The 15,163-nt window shown below is 34.6% G+C and overlaps 2 protein-coding genes across 2 annotated transcripts; one reads left to right on the top strand and one right to left on the bottom strand.

The window, feature by feature from the left end:
* Positions 1 to 295: 295 nt before the first annotated feature.
* LOC142167675 (uncharacterized) lies at positions 296 to 979 on the bottom strand. The gene has a single exon (XM_075227617.1). It carries the CDS (start codon positions 977 to 979, stop codon positions 296 to 298), a length of 684 nt encoding a protein of 227 aa, XP_075083718.1.
* A 3,348-nt stretch (positions 980 to 4,327) lies between these two features.
* LOC107822449 (putative LRR receptor-like serine/threonine-protein kinase At1g07650) lies at positions 4,328 to 14,397 on the top strand. Its single transcript, XM_016649031.2, has 24 exons — positions 4,328 to 4,633; positions 4,744 to 4,918; positions 5,986 to 6,057; positions 6,164 to 6,232; positions 6,339 to 6,410; positions 7,139 to 7,210; positions 7,318 to 7,389; positions 7,674 to 7,745; positions 7,895 to 7,966; positions 8,051 to 8,122; positions 8,234 to 8,305; positions 8,869 to 8,940; positions 9,043 to 9,108; positions 9,383 to 9,448; positions 9,531 to 9,569; positions 9,723 to 9,781; positions 10,221 to 10,615; positions 10,700 to 10,895; positions 11,384 to 11,536; positions 12,201 to 12,319; positions 12,494 to 12,704; positions 12,814 to 13,054; positions 13,577 to 13,727; positions 13,952 to 14,397. Exons 1-24 carry the CDS (start codon positions 4,522 to 4,524, stop codon positions 14,321 to 14,323), a joined length of 3,072 nt encoding a protein of 1,023 aa, XP_016504517.1. The 5' UTR covers positions 4,328 to 4,521; the 3' UTR covers positions 14,324 to 14,397.
* Positions 14,398 to 15,163: the final 766 nt, after the last annotated feature.

Raw genomic sequence — 15,163 nt, 5'->3', positions numbered from 1 at the left:
AATCTACACGAACATTTGCAGCAGATGCTGCATTTCTCCCTTTTGTGAACTTGAAGTCCTGTGAAAACCCATGAATTATGTAACAGGTGTCCCTGGCGTGTCCTGGCCTTTTACAATAGTCACAGAACATTCGAGACTTAGCAGTTGGATAGTTTGATTTGTTTGAATTGTATGGGTTTAGCCCAGTACTGCCTCCTCTCTGATTGTAATTGGTCCTGAACTTGGCATTACCGGGTCCATTTGCACTCAATGAGGTGGACTCCATGACTAATTTGTTGTTTGGTCTGACTTCTCTCTATTTTTCTTCCTGGATAAGGATAGAGAAAGCCTGAGCTATGTTGGGCAATGGATTCATCATCAATATACTGCCTCTCATAACTGTATAAACTTCATTCAGGCCCATTAGGAACTGAATTAGTCTTCGATCCTGCTTAGCTTTATGCATATTTGCCTTTGCACCACAAGTGCATTGGCAATTGCACTGTGCATGTGCATTCAAGGTGTTCAATTCCTCCCAAAGTCGTTTCATTTTAGTGTAATACCCTGTGATGTCCAAAGCCCCTTGACTAAGGTCACTAATTTCCTTTTGCAGTTGATAAAGTTTTGCTCCATTAATTTGATAATATCTGTCTTCTAACTCTTGCCATAACTCCTTAGTGTCGTTGACATATTGTAGACTATCAGCTAGATCCTTTGAGAGTGAATTCAAAATCCACGATGTAACCATATCATCACAACGAGCCCACTGATCGTAGGTCGCTTCATCAGTGTTAGGCTTCTTACACTTTCCTGTGATGAATCCGACTTTGTTCTTTACTGACAAAGCCCTAAGGACTCCTTTTCTCCAGGATCTGTATCTGGTTCCGTCAAAAACAACAGGAACTAGCGTCGTTCCGGCACTTTCCGACGGGTGCATGTACAATGGGTTAGTTGAATTCAAATTACCAGTTGTACTTTGAGTTTCCTTATCTCCAGCCATCGATTGAAGTGGATCGGAGCAATTGATTTCTCAATTTGAAGAAATTAGATGAAAATTTTCAGAAACCCTTCCGTCAAGGCGTGAACTCGTACTTGCTGAATTTGAGAATCGAGAAGAGAAATTGATGAAATTTAGAAGGATTTATGTTGAGAAATTAGAGCTTAGCTCTGATACCATAACAAAAGTGAAGCTAGCATGACGGACCAACCTCCATTGTTGGCTATCCTCAAGCTTCTACAGAGAGAGAAAGGGAAGGTTCGAGAGAGGAAATTGGGGAATTTTCTGTGTGTTCTTTTCTTTATTAGCTACAGTACATATATACATGTATATTGAAAAATAAAACACTAATGACAGCTAATTACTAAACTACCCTTGTAACTATCCAACCAATCTCAGCTAACTAACTGATAAATATAATATACTGATGTGATGCAATTCTATAATCTCAACACCCGAAAATCTGAACATTGATAAATAGTGTTCTCGATAAATAAAAGAAAAAATAAATTTTCACAACCATACTCTTTTCATTCCCTTTTACTTGTCACTTTTGCCTTTTGTACAACACTTAAGAAAAAATAACTAAAAGGATAATTTGACAAAATAACCGTCATTATATTATCTCAAATTTTTTACTGCTTGTTGTTTTTACCACATTAATCTCCCTCTAGATTTATTAAAGTAAGGTTAAAATTGAAAAAGGGAATCAATTTTCTCTTGTTTTTTTTTTCCGAAATTGCAAGTCTTTTGAAACAGTAATTTTGTAGTAAACGTGACAAGCAATACGGAGGGTGTAATAAAAAATGTTAGAAGCGGATTTCACCATCAGCTAATAGAAAGGGGACCGTGCCGTACTATTTCACAACGCGTAAAACTGTGTGTCGTTTAATAAGTTTGACCGGTTCTCATATATTCTTTCTCCCAATTAGAGGCTATTATTGGTTAGCAAAAAGCATTTAAGTAACGGGTTGACAATTTTATGTATTTAGATCCTTTGACTTTACGGGTCAGATCTTGTCAATTAATATACTGTCGGTATTTCGCCTCTTAATTTTCTTTCCGAGAAATTAAAATAAAATAGTCCTTTTTTCGTCAAACGAGAGATAATTTGACCAATGAGAATAGAAGCTTAAATTATAGAGAGGCAAGAAAAGAGCCAAAACAAAAATATTGTATTATTATCGGACGTTCAAGTAGCTTAACCCAAGGCCTCGTGGTGATTATGCACACAATTGTTCAAGGAGTGGCTTACTGAACAAATAAATATTCAACAAATTGTGAGTCGCAGTTGGGAAATCGGACCACTGTAGGAAGCAGAGGCGGATCCAGGATTTAAATCCTATGGGTTCAATTTTAAGATTTTTAACATTGAACCCATTATATTTTTAAAGTTATGGGTTCATATCTACTATATTTGCAATTTTAATGAATTTTTATATACAAATTTTTACTCCGCATCGAAAGTTTTCAGTTGAACACGTAGCTAGTAAGCTACATCCGCCTCTGATAGGAAGAACATTATAGACAAAATGACAGTCCACTTCTATGTGTTTGACGCACTCATAAAAATTATACTCCTAATAATGCATTGTAGATTGGTTGCGCAAAAAAGATAACCTAGTCGAAGAATAAGGACATCAAAATCACTCAATAAACAAATCAACTTAGTAACTCAGCAACAACTTTTTGCAGCTCAATATTCAGCTTATATCAGTTAGTCTGTCATTTTTTTTGTTGACAGAAAAAAAGATAAGAAAATGGCTCCATGTGCTCTGATTCATTATTTGGGAGCATTACCAAAGTGTTTCAAAGGTGGGATTATCTTGACGTACGTCTGTCTCTGCCCTAGATCAACCTAAGTTTAATGAAGTCTCTATCGTTCTGCTGAAAAAATAAAATATGAATAAGGAAATCGCGGTTTGCTTTTTAGACTTCTATCGATTAGGACTACTTATGAGTTGAATAAAGAAGTGGCTTGTGTATATAGAGAAGTCATCTATAGCAGTCATGTAAGTATCCTATGTAGTTAGTACTTGAGTAAACTGTAAAGTATTTGAGAACATGATAGGCAATCTACTTCTGAGGATAGAGAATGAAGGGTTTGCAAAAATTGACTTAATTGTTGTGTAGCAAAATAAATGTCTGATTGTTCGAGCGTGTAAGAATATGTTTAACTAGTCAAATAAGTTGCCTATTCGAACTATGATTAGGCAAATAAGCCACTATAATCATGCTTAAGTTTGAAATTAAATATCTGGGAGACTTATAACAGAGAACACATCTAACATGAAACATTAGACTCTGCAAACAAATCCATGCATGGTAAAATTCTTTTGGCAAATCAATAAACCATTAGAATCGAGAATGATCTTAACCCAAAGAAGGTATGCAAAGTGTCTAAGTCCTTAATTTTGAACTGCTTAATTAAGTGATATTAAGATGATGAGAAGTGGATAATTTTTTTTTATTTCAAGTCACAGATTTTATTACCACTACTTATAAATGCAAAAGTTATAGTGTTGAGAAGAGTGGATATATTTACCTGCACATCGTGTATGTTTTAATAAAATAAACACATCACATGCGTATTTTAAATAAATATTATTTATTCAAATTAATTAAAATGTAGTCTTATCTTAATTAATTACTGGTCCATGGTAAATTTAACTCGGTCTAGTACATACTACATAGATAAAATGCAGACTTTTATCGAGAAAGAGGTGGAGTGGCTGGTTCTGTAGTGTGTATGCTACATTTGTATTGATTCCTTAGTGGCAAGCAATCTCTTCTTTTATCTTTTAAGGAAATCATTATCTGAAAGTACTAACCGTTTCCTGAATCGTGTCTAATTTAACATCTCAATTCTGGTCTAGACAGATACTTGAAATAGTAAAATAGAAGAATTATTCAGTGTTTAATATGAAGATATTAGGTCTTAATTATGTGCTAAGTACTATTATTGAATTTTTTAGAATAAAATACAAAAAATATAAACTAAATATAATAATAGTTTTATATAACTTTTTACAAAATATAATATGAGTAAATTTTATAATTTTGGAAAAGAAAGTTATTTTAACAAGTAAAGAAAAAGAAAAATAAGGTAGAGTAAATGTGGAGTTTGTTTCAGTTTGCACTAAAAGGTTAAATTGGTCGGTGAAATGAGTTCACTATTCAATCAAAACGCGCCAAGTGACAGTACCGAATGGGAGAAATTTAGTATACAGTGTTTCAAGAATCTGATTAAAATATTAAAAACACCACAAAAATAATTAAGAGAAAATTAATCTTAAAGAATTTACAATATACTAGAGTAATAAAAAGATCCAAGAAAGGGGTGTCGCAATTGTCACTACCAACCAATCCCCTCTTTGTTCAAATTAATTCTCTTATCTCCTACATATATATAATGCCCCCACCTCATCAGCACTTCACTCTTATAAAATGAACTTTCACCCAATCTTCTTTTTTCTTGTCCCTTGGAGTACTGAAATTCTCAAGTATTTCGTATTGCTTACAATTTAATTATAGGTAGCTAGAAAATGAGCATAATGCTTCTTAAATCTATATTCTCTTCTTCTTTTTTCCTAGTTTTCTTCACAGTTCACTGTTTAGCAGCCAGTAATTCCAAGTCCAAGCTCCATCCAGCAGAAGGTAATTATAAACTTGTTTAATTATTGTCTACACATATATATTCCTACTTTGTAAAATATTATCTGGTTTTTCAATTCCCCTTGGGTTCATTTTTGGCTATATATATGCAGTGAAAGCATTGAAAGAGATAGCCAAAAAGCTTGGGAAAAGAGATTGGGATTTTGACAAGGATCCTTGCAGTGGAGAAGGGAATTGGAGTGTTGCAGTTACTGTTAAAGGACTTGAGAGTTCTGTTGCTTGTGATTGCTCTTTTAACAACAATTCGACCTGTCATATTACCTCCATGTATGTATAACATCCCCTCTATTTAATTTGTTTTTGAACAAACATAATATAATCTGCGGGAAGGGAGTCTCGGAGCAACAGCAAAGTTATCTTCACGTGACATATATCACGGGTTTGAGCCATATAGTCAATCATTGAGGCTTGTATTAGGGTAGGCTGACTATCATTACACTCTCTTGGATGCGGCCCTTCCTCAAATACTGCATGAACACCGGATACAGACTGTCTTTCTTTGTTAATAATAAAATTTGCAGTTTTTTATTTGTTGGCAAAATGAGAAGATTGAGGTTAAGGGAGTTGTTCTTGATTTCAAGTTTGAAAGGTTGAGACTTTGATTGAATCTGTACATTTGTTTTGATCCTGCTAATTCTACAGGGGCTCACCTTTTGCGAGTGGGAAATGAAATGAATGTGTTCACTTTAAGTAACACTTACTTCTATGGTTCACTGAAAATTGAGTCAACGTCTTATTTGGCTGTCCACTCCAGCTTGTAATGAGGTGTCAGTGGACCCATGAGCTTAAGTAGCATTGTCTTAGTAAAGTTTTCAAAAACTTAGAGATATTTCAATTTTTCCAATAAGTGTATTAAAAAAATACTATTTCGAGAAAAAAATTAACTTATAAAAATTATTTAGAGTTCCAAGTTTTGTAATTCAGATTACCAATTTCATTATTATGGACGACACTGGTAGTTTGGTACAACGGATTAGTATAATAATTCGAGGATAAAATTTATAATTGTATTTATTTTATGTTTGGTCATAGGTATTAATTAATTTCATGATAAATTTTACACTAAAATGACGAGATTAACTATCCAATATGGAAGGCGTAGATAATTACATGAGATATCTAAGCCCATGCAAGTTTATCCCAAACGACCCCCCTAGTGTATTGAAGTTGAACTTTCTCAAAAACCTACCAAATAAACAACATTGTATACTTCGTCTTTGTCTCGATTAAGTTATGTAAAATTTCATTTAGCCCATCTATGTTGAACTTACATGCAAATTTAATGCAACGCCACTAGTCGCAATTAGCTAAACACCAAATTTTATATGCCACAGAGCTCTGAAAGCACAGAATATTTCAGCAAATGTTCCACCAGAATTCGCCCAACTTCGCCATCTTAAGCAATTGTAAGTCCTCGTTACAACATTACTTAATAGACTTTATCCTTTGATATATATTTAAATGTTTAAAACTTAGAATCTGCACTAATCCAACAAAATGATGATTATGCAGGGACCTCAGCCGTAATTATCTCAATGGTTCAATACCGTCTCAGTGGGCGTCACTGCGCTTGCTTGGCCTGTATTAACTATTTCTCACCTTAAATATTTTCATTACTGCTTAATTTTTCTATTCTGGTTTAGAATATGCTATTTGGCATGTAAACACTTGTTATTTAAATTTGCAGCTCTGTTATGGGAAACCACTTGTCTGGTCCATTTCCAAAAGTTCTCACCAAAATCCCTACGCTTAGGAACCTGTAAGATCAATTCTTTTTATGATTCCTACTAGTCATTTATACTGTTGCATTTAGTTTGTGCTGAAATGTGTTATTTCAATCTGTTTTCACCATAGAGTTTAAGTTCTCTTCACTGACTTTATATAATATTTATACAATTAGGTCATGTATAAGGTAATTACAAGTAAATTTCTATGATAAGCACCAACCTGGTCAAAATGGTAACTTAACCTGGCATTATAGGTTAAATTACACTGACAATATAAAACAAATCTTTGCACTGTCTGTGACTTAAATCCTTTACCATTTCAGTCTGGTGATTTCTTGATTGAGCATATTACACTACACTGTGATACTGAATTGAGAATCATATTGTGGCGTGTAGGGAAAAAAATCCCTATAAATCATGTCTCTATGTGTACATTTTTTTTATTATCCTTTTCCTAAAGCATTTTACTGGTAGGGTTTTGCCCTGAATTTCTTACCTATTACGACTCTCTTTTTTGAACGAGGAATAAATCTTCTAATAATAAATTATATGTAGGTCGATTAACCAAACCATAATAAACTATTATGCCTAGTTTAGTATATTTTTCTTTGCATGCATCATGTTAGCTTCCGCATGCACCGTGTTATTTAGATCCCAACATTTATTTCAAAAGCAAACTGCTGCTCAGACAAAGAAATTATGATCACCTGTATTGGGTTCTGTGAGAGTTAAAATACTTCTTCTATGATTGTCAATACAGGAGCATTGAAGGAAACAGATTTTCAGGATCAATTCCTCCAGAAATTGGCAATTTGGTTCATATGGAAAAGCTGTAAATTCTTTTTTTCTCCTATTATATTTATGCATGTTCTTTTTTTCGATCTGGATTTCTTTAGTCATTTTCACGTTTTATTAATGCATCTCTGCCTTAATTTTCAGCGTGTTGTCCTCGAATGAATTCACCGGAGCTTTGCCACCCACATTAGCCAAGCTAACCAACTTAACTGATTTGTGAGTTCACAGTTCAAATTCTCTCTCATTTTGCTCATTCTTTCTTTCCTTTGTGATGAATGATCACATAATTAACTTTCTTCTTTTTGAGTTTTCTTTTGATTGCGGTTATAGCACTAGCTTCTATTACTAACTGTCTATTTCTTCCACTGATTCTGCTACAATATCCTTGAGGATCTTAAGTTGACATTTCATTTTATAACTATTTTTGTTCTGCTATTTGTTCCTTTGTAATCAAATTCTACAACTAACTCATAATATGCCATGTTGTTTGGCGATATTAGGAGGATAAGTGACAACAATTTTACTGGAAAGATACCAAAATTTATCAGCAACTGGACAAAAATTGAGAAACTGTAAGCTTTCTTTTTCCCCTACTACTCAGTAGATGAACTCTAGTTTCTAGTTTCTCAAGAATATTAGAAGGCAAAACTCCAAATTTTCCTGCATATTTCAGTTGTTGCTTTGATCTCATGAACCTTCAATGTTACTCTAATTTTTGCAGGCATATACAAGGCTGTTCTCTTGAGGGTCCTATCCCTTCTGCTATATCTTCCCTTACAAGCTTAATTGATTTGTAAGTCAATGTGAAACTCCTGTTCAGCTGTGGTTTCTTTAAGAAGTAAACTAACTAATTCTTTTTTTCTGTGATGAATTTTAGAAGGATCAGTGACCTAAAAAGTGGAAAATCTGGTTTTCCACCATTAGATAATCTAGAATCCATGAAAGTACTGTGAGTTTCTTTACTTCCTCTTCCTCTAATGGACTGATTGGAGGGCATTCCATTTCAAGAATTTGGAAAGATTTTCGATCAAAGATTCTTAATTGCTCTTGCGCAATGCAGAATACTAAGGAAGTGCTTAATTCATGGTGAGATTCCTGAATATATAGGGGACATGAAGAAATTAAAGACACTGTAAGTTTTAAGAATTTCAATAATTCTTTTTCGATTGAGTTCTCCTGTTTATTGAAACCTTTACTTTGGGGAAGGGGGTTCTTTCTGGCAGTGCCCTGAAGAGGCAAATGCTGAAGATACCAAACCTCACTGTTCTGTGTATGGAGGAAACATGTTGTGATTAGTCAAAAATTAATAACGGCAATCAAAGATGATATTTTCCAGGAAATGGACTGGGGTAGCGGAGTATCTTGAATGTCTAACTATTAGGATATTGTTACACTGACAACTTTTCTATTGATGATTATACATCTGAAATGAAGGAAGTATCTTTTCCTCCTTTGAACCGATGAGTTATTCTATATTTTGTTCCATGAAAGTCTTACAAAAATTGAATGAGGTGCACAAAATAATGACTGTGGCCTTTTAATTTAACTCTGACAGTATCTTTTGATTTGTATCTTCAGGGAAAGAAAAATGTCTATCTGTTTTCATGCTATATACACATTCGTTATGATTATGAAAATTTTCAGCTGAGATTTGTTTTGCAATGGAACTTACTATTATTTGCTTTGTGAATTTAGGGACCTTAGTTTTAACAGCTTGTCTGGTGAGATCCCGTCATCTTTTCTACACCTATCCAAAGTAGATTTTATGTAAGTGGATATTCTTCAGATATCCTTGTTTCTTTCTAGCCATATGCTTATCAATGTAATTCTTACATTTTTCTCTTCTTTTATTCTTCTGGTACTTTGCAGGTATTTGACAGGAAACAAACTTACTGGACCTGTTCCTGAGTGGATATTATCAAGAAATAAGAATGTGTATGCTGTTTTCTCAACTTAATTCCTATAAACTTGCAATCAGTTGGCAATTGCTGAATAAAAATTTGTTTATGACCTGCATCCCTTTTGTGCAAATAGTGGCTTATATTGAGTATATCATTGCCAAAGAAGAACCGCAAAAAAAAATAAAAGATAGAATAGATTATTGCCAAGCTTCAAAACCGATCGAGGAAGAGGTTATTATTGTTATTATTGTTATTATTGTCGACTTCCTAAACTTTCGTTTTAATTTGGTCGTTTGTTTGCCTCACAGAGACGTTTCGTATAACAATTTTACATGGGAAACCACAGCACCTATTGAATGCCCGCGTGGAAGCGTGTAAGTTATCTGATAAAATTGGTTATTCTTCATCTGACTTATTTGTTTGCAGTAATTTCTAACAATAAAACAATTTATCCAGAAACTTGGTGGAGAGCTATTCTGCGTTGGGACAAGAATCGTAAGACCAATGTGCCTATGTCTCATTTTTCTGTTGCAGTGATCCTTCAGAGGAAACTATTGTTTTCTCGAGTTTTCCTATAACATTTGCTATATGATATAGAACTTTTCTAAGCACACTAACGACTTTTTTGTTGTGTCTTCTGTATAACAGAAACAAAGTTCATCCTTGCCTGAAGCATGATTTCCCTTGTTCAGAACCAACAAATAAGCGTAAGTAGAGTTTTACGAGTTCATTACCTGATTGATAGCAGAACAAAACCTTTGTCTCCTGTCAGATAAATAGGTGGACTTGTAGTGTGAGGTCAGCTGTTGGTAGAAAATACAAAAGTGAAACAACATTGTCATTTATGAGTTTTACACAAATTTGACTAGCATGCTGAAAGACGAAAGCTTATGGCTGTTGGATCGATAGAGAAGTATCTTCTTTTCTGAATTGAAAAAGATCTATGTATAATAACTTTCCATTTGCTTACAATTTATCTACTTAGGCATATGAAAAAATAAGGGAACTAATCATAGCGATATCCAGTAACATAAATTCAGGAATTCTAATACTGAGAATCCAATAACCGTATTACTGTCTTCTGATCTGTCCATATGATTTTCTGCTGAACTTTCATTAAGAATTCCATTGTTTACTGGTGAGCAGAACAGTATTCTTTGTACATCAATTGTGGAGGCAAGGAAGTATCGATCAAGAATGGTACAAGCCGCAAAACATATGAAGCTGATTTAGAAGCCAGAGGTGCTTCTATGTATTATTCAAGACATAACTGGGCATTTAGCAGCACAGGAAATTTCATGGACAATGACGTTGATTCTGATGTCTATATCGATACCAATGTCTCTGCCCTGCTTAATGTCAAGGCTCCAGAAGTTGAACTATACAAAACTGCACGTGCATCTCCCCTCTCCCTCACATATTATGGACAGTGTCTAATGAATGGAAACTATACTGTCAAGCTCCATTTTGCGGAGATAATATTCACAAATGACACTTCATTCAACAGTCTTGGAGAACGGATATTTGATGTGTACTTGCAGGTAAATTTCATAGACGGGAAAAAGAATGAGTATGAATTTCATGTTTGCTGTTACCAGTGTATTTATTCTGTCTTCTTGAGACAGGAAAATTTGGTGTTGAAGGATTTTAACATTGCAAAAGAAGCTGGTGGGCCGGGGCAGCCCATTGTGAAAACTTTCACTGCAGCTGTGACAAGCCACACGCTGAAGATCCATTTTTACTGGGCAGGAAAGGGGACTACAGGAATTCCCGTTAGAGGGGTTTATGGTCCTCTAATTTCTGCTATATCAGTGGATCCTAGTATGTACCTTTACTCTCTTCAAGTTTACAGTTATCTTACTCATAGTTGCATATATGAATCCTATTTACTGAATGCCATAGGGGGCATATATCAAGGCTTATAAAAGGTTTTTAGGTTGTTTTGAATGGAATAACCAATTCACACACTGGTAAAATTTCAGGTTGTTATGTGCTTTGTTATTAGAGAGCACAAGGCTTATCATTTTAAGGGTCTGTAACCATCTAATTGTCATATGTTAGTGTATTTACACTGGAACCTAAAAAAGGTTGTCATATACCCTTAGTTTGCATGATGCATTTTGAGTACAGTGAGGGGGCCTCTTATACGTCCCCAATTCAGTTCCTTAATCTTGTTTGGTAGTGGAAGCATCCGGATTTATACTACGATTTACTAGAAAAGTGTTTCAAATTGCATATGCAAGTCAGACTGGCTTGCCAAAATTATCAAAAGTCTTGAGATGTCACATTCTTTTTCCTTCTCCATGCAGATTTTACACCTCCTTTGCCTGCCGCTCAACGGAGTAAAATTCATGTTGGCATATTGGCCGGGGCAATAGCTGGATCGGTGTTTGTTTTCCTTCTGATCATTGGTATCTTATATAAGAGAGGTTGTCTTGGAGAAAAAGTATCTGCTGATAAAGGTAAATAACTATTGGAATTTTACTTTTGAAAGTTCTACCATAATATCATTTACATCCCGTTTTATTTGACCTTCCTATTGGAGGGTTAACAAAAATCTTCTTTGGTCTTCTTTGTACCGGGCATGTCATTCATATTAAATCATTTGACTACAACCTTCTTTTATAGACTGTTAACCTACCGCAACTCTCCTCCGTTCTCCTCCTTTGATAATTTGACCATAATCCTGTTAACTTTGTTTATGAAATGATTTTGAGTTCAGTGGTTGTTTATCTTGTTTCCAGATACTTTCCAACTACAATTGGCTGTTCTTGGGTACACAACCAAAATAAATATGGATGGGTACATGTGATGGCTAGACACCCAGACATGCACCTACTGGCACACACAACAAAGAATATAATGCTTTTGTACAATATCTTAAGTTAAACGCTAAGCTATATGAATAGTTCTAGCTATTATTTTACTTCTTACCAAAGTATATCACCTTATATACTTGAAGTTATTCTTTACATTCTTTTGACTCGTTCATCTCATCAATCAATTTAGGCTTTCAAAATCATTAATGGTCTGAAGAACTTGACCAGGTCCTATATGAACCTCGAAAGAAACGCAGTAGTGTTATAGCCATTAGCTCCCACTGAGATACTTTTCCTCTTTGAACAGAACTTCAAGGACTGGATCTACAAGCTGGACTATTTACTCTCAGACAGATTAAAGCCGCGACAAAGAATTTTGACCCAGAAAACAAGATAGGGGAAGGTGGTTTTGGCTCAGTTTATAAGGTAATCATCTCTCCCACAGCATATTAGATCAACCAAGGTGTACTATCTCCAGTAACTTAGCATGTCACAGCTTATTGTCAATTTGTCATCTATCTATAGTCATCTTGCTAGCTTAAGTTGACCATAAGCTGCTCAACTGTGAACTGAGTTTTGAATCATGATTCTTTTATACAGGGTCTATTATCTGATGGAACAGTAATCGCAGTGAAGCAACTTTCTTCAAAGTCAAAACAAGGAACTAGAGAATTTTTGAATGAAGTAGGCATGATATCTGCAGTACAACATCCGAATCTCGTGAAGCTTTATGGATGTTGCATTCAAGGAAATCAACTATTGCTAGTGTACGAGTACATGGAAAATAACTGTGTATCTCGTGCTCTTTTTGGTAAATACTTCCTTACTCTCACAAACAAAAACATGTCTGCTGCTTATGCACTTGACATTGTTTATCTTACTGAGCTGATTTATTCTTATTTTTCTTTCTCTTACATTAGGCAAAGGCCCAATCTGCAAAATGAAATTAGACTGGCCGACACGAAGGAAAATTTGCCTAGGAATTGCAAGAGGTTTAGCATACCTTCACGAGGAGTCAAGCATGAAGATAGTCCACAGAGATATCAAGACCAGTAATATTTTGCTTGACAAGGACTTCAATCCTAAAATATCCGATTTTGGCTTGGCAAAGCTACATGAGGATGATAATACCCATATTAGTACGCGGATTGCAGGAACTGTGTAAGTATGATGAAACTAGTTCCTCTTGTTCCAATACCATTAGAACGACCTTTGGTTGATACGATTCAGAGAAAATGGTTTGACATTTAATCCTCTCATGTATTTTGAAAAAATCATGGTACTGTTCTCATCACACAACATTTTTGCAGGTATAATCTCCTAAAAAGCAAAGAAAGCCAAAAACTTATTAGTTACCTAGAGAAATATAGCTTTTTTCTAGATATTAAACCGCCATTATATCATATACCTCCACCTCTCTTTCCCTGCCATGTAACTCCTTGGTTTACTAATTTTTAGCACCATGACATCCTACTTACTTTAATTGTAATTCCCATTTTGGATTTCAAAAGAGCTATTAGTGAACTTAAAAAAACACTAGCTATCTTATTGCTACTTCAAATATTAAGAACTGAGGAGATTGTTTAATGTCAGAATTCTCTGTAAATTAGCAAGTAACTATATTAATGGCAAGGAAACCAAGATCTGATGTGTTGTAACTTCTTCGGTTATTTGATGATACAGGGGTTACATGGCTCCAGAATATGCAATGCGCGGCTACTTAACTAGTAAAGCAGATATTTACAGCTATGGAGTTGTTGCATTGGAGATTGTTAGTGGGAAAAGCAATACAAATTATAGGCCAGCGGAAGATTGTGTTTATCTTCTTGATTGGGTAACTGTATTTTCCCTCTTAAGATTGAGTATTTTTGCTTCCATCATCCTTAAAAAGGACTTCCCCTTCTACTTTCAACTTAATTAAAACTGAGTAATGGCATATTATTATTGTTCCCTACATCAACTTGAACGTTCAGAATCAAAGAACTTCTCAAAATTTGCTTAGCATGTCATATTTTCCCAGTACATTAACTGTTATTTATTTTGATCTGTTTGGGTTAGGCTTATGTTATGCAAGAGCGCGGGAGTATATTGGAATTGGTTGATCCAGACTTATGTTCCAACTACTCAACACAAGAAGCAATGGTGGTACTAAATGTTGCACTTTCATGCACTAATGCATCTCCAACACTTAGACCAACAATGTCTCAAGTGGTAAGCATGCTCGAAGGCCAAACTCTCGTTCAAGATGTCCTTTCTGATCCAGGGATTTCAACAACCGGTTCAGGATTCAGATCGATGAGAAGTCACTTCTGGCAAACTCAAAGCCTGTCAACTGATGGTACGCGTACTGATTCCACTATCTCAATTGGAGATGGAGAAGAAAATGGTATACTTCAAAGAGTTGAATCTTCTGTACTATCTAATAAGTAAACAAAATGTCCGTTAACACATGTAAGTGTACATATGAACATTTAAATGTAGAATGAATCATTACTTTATCCAAAGAGCTGCAGCTTGAATCTTCATACCAGTCTTAAACAACTACTAATAGAATCTTTACTATGTCATGGTAATGAACATAATTTAAGAAACTAAAGAGGCCTTTATTTAGATCAAAGTGTTAACGAAAATCGTACAACAAATAGGCAAACGAATTTATTTGAATTGCGAAACGAATTGATGAAATGAGTTGAACATCTAATCTAAACCTTACTGAAGTGACATATAAAGCAGCTCTTTATCTTTTGTAAGATAGAAGGCTGAATCACTAAGAAAGGAATTCATAAGAAATATTATTCCTGTTTTGAAATTCCAAAAAGAATATGTTGGATATGTTTTACGAATATGGTTTACTAATTTGAACATTAAATATTGCATGATTATTGGCAAAGGACCTTAAGATAGGTTCACCACTGTAATATGAGAGGGGCCGCTTACTACTACCAAGTGCCAACCTCATCCTAATAATTGCCGATGATAATTTTGGACATCATCATTTATAGTTCTACTTTTTTTCTTTTTTGATACGGTAGAAAATACTAAATAGAAATATTAAAATCTTATGCAAGTTACATTGCTTAAATCTACCAGAATCAAAAACTCCACCTCTTTTTTCGCCTCTTCTCATACTAGTAGATCTTGTTTATGTCTATGATCTTCATTTGCGAGAAAGTCTGCATATTTGTTTGTAGATGTGTATGATATTTTTCTTTTTGGCTTCAAACCATTGTATCTGCAATCTAGCCCTAAGATCATGATATTGTATGTCAT

This window comes from Nicotiana tabacum, chromosome 2 (genome assembly GCF_000715075.1).
Source record: "Nicotiana tabacum cultivar K326 chromosome 2, ASM71507v2, whole genome shotgun sequence".
In the NCBI taxonomy this organism is placed as follows: domain Eukaryota; kingdom Viridiplantae; phylum Streptophyta; class Magnoliopsida; order Solanales; family Solanaceae; genus Nicotiana; species Nicotiana tabacum.
This window is presented reverse-complemented; position numbering and strand designations above follow the sequence as displayed.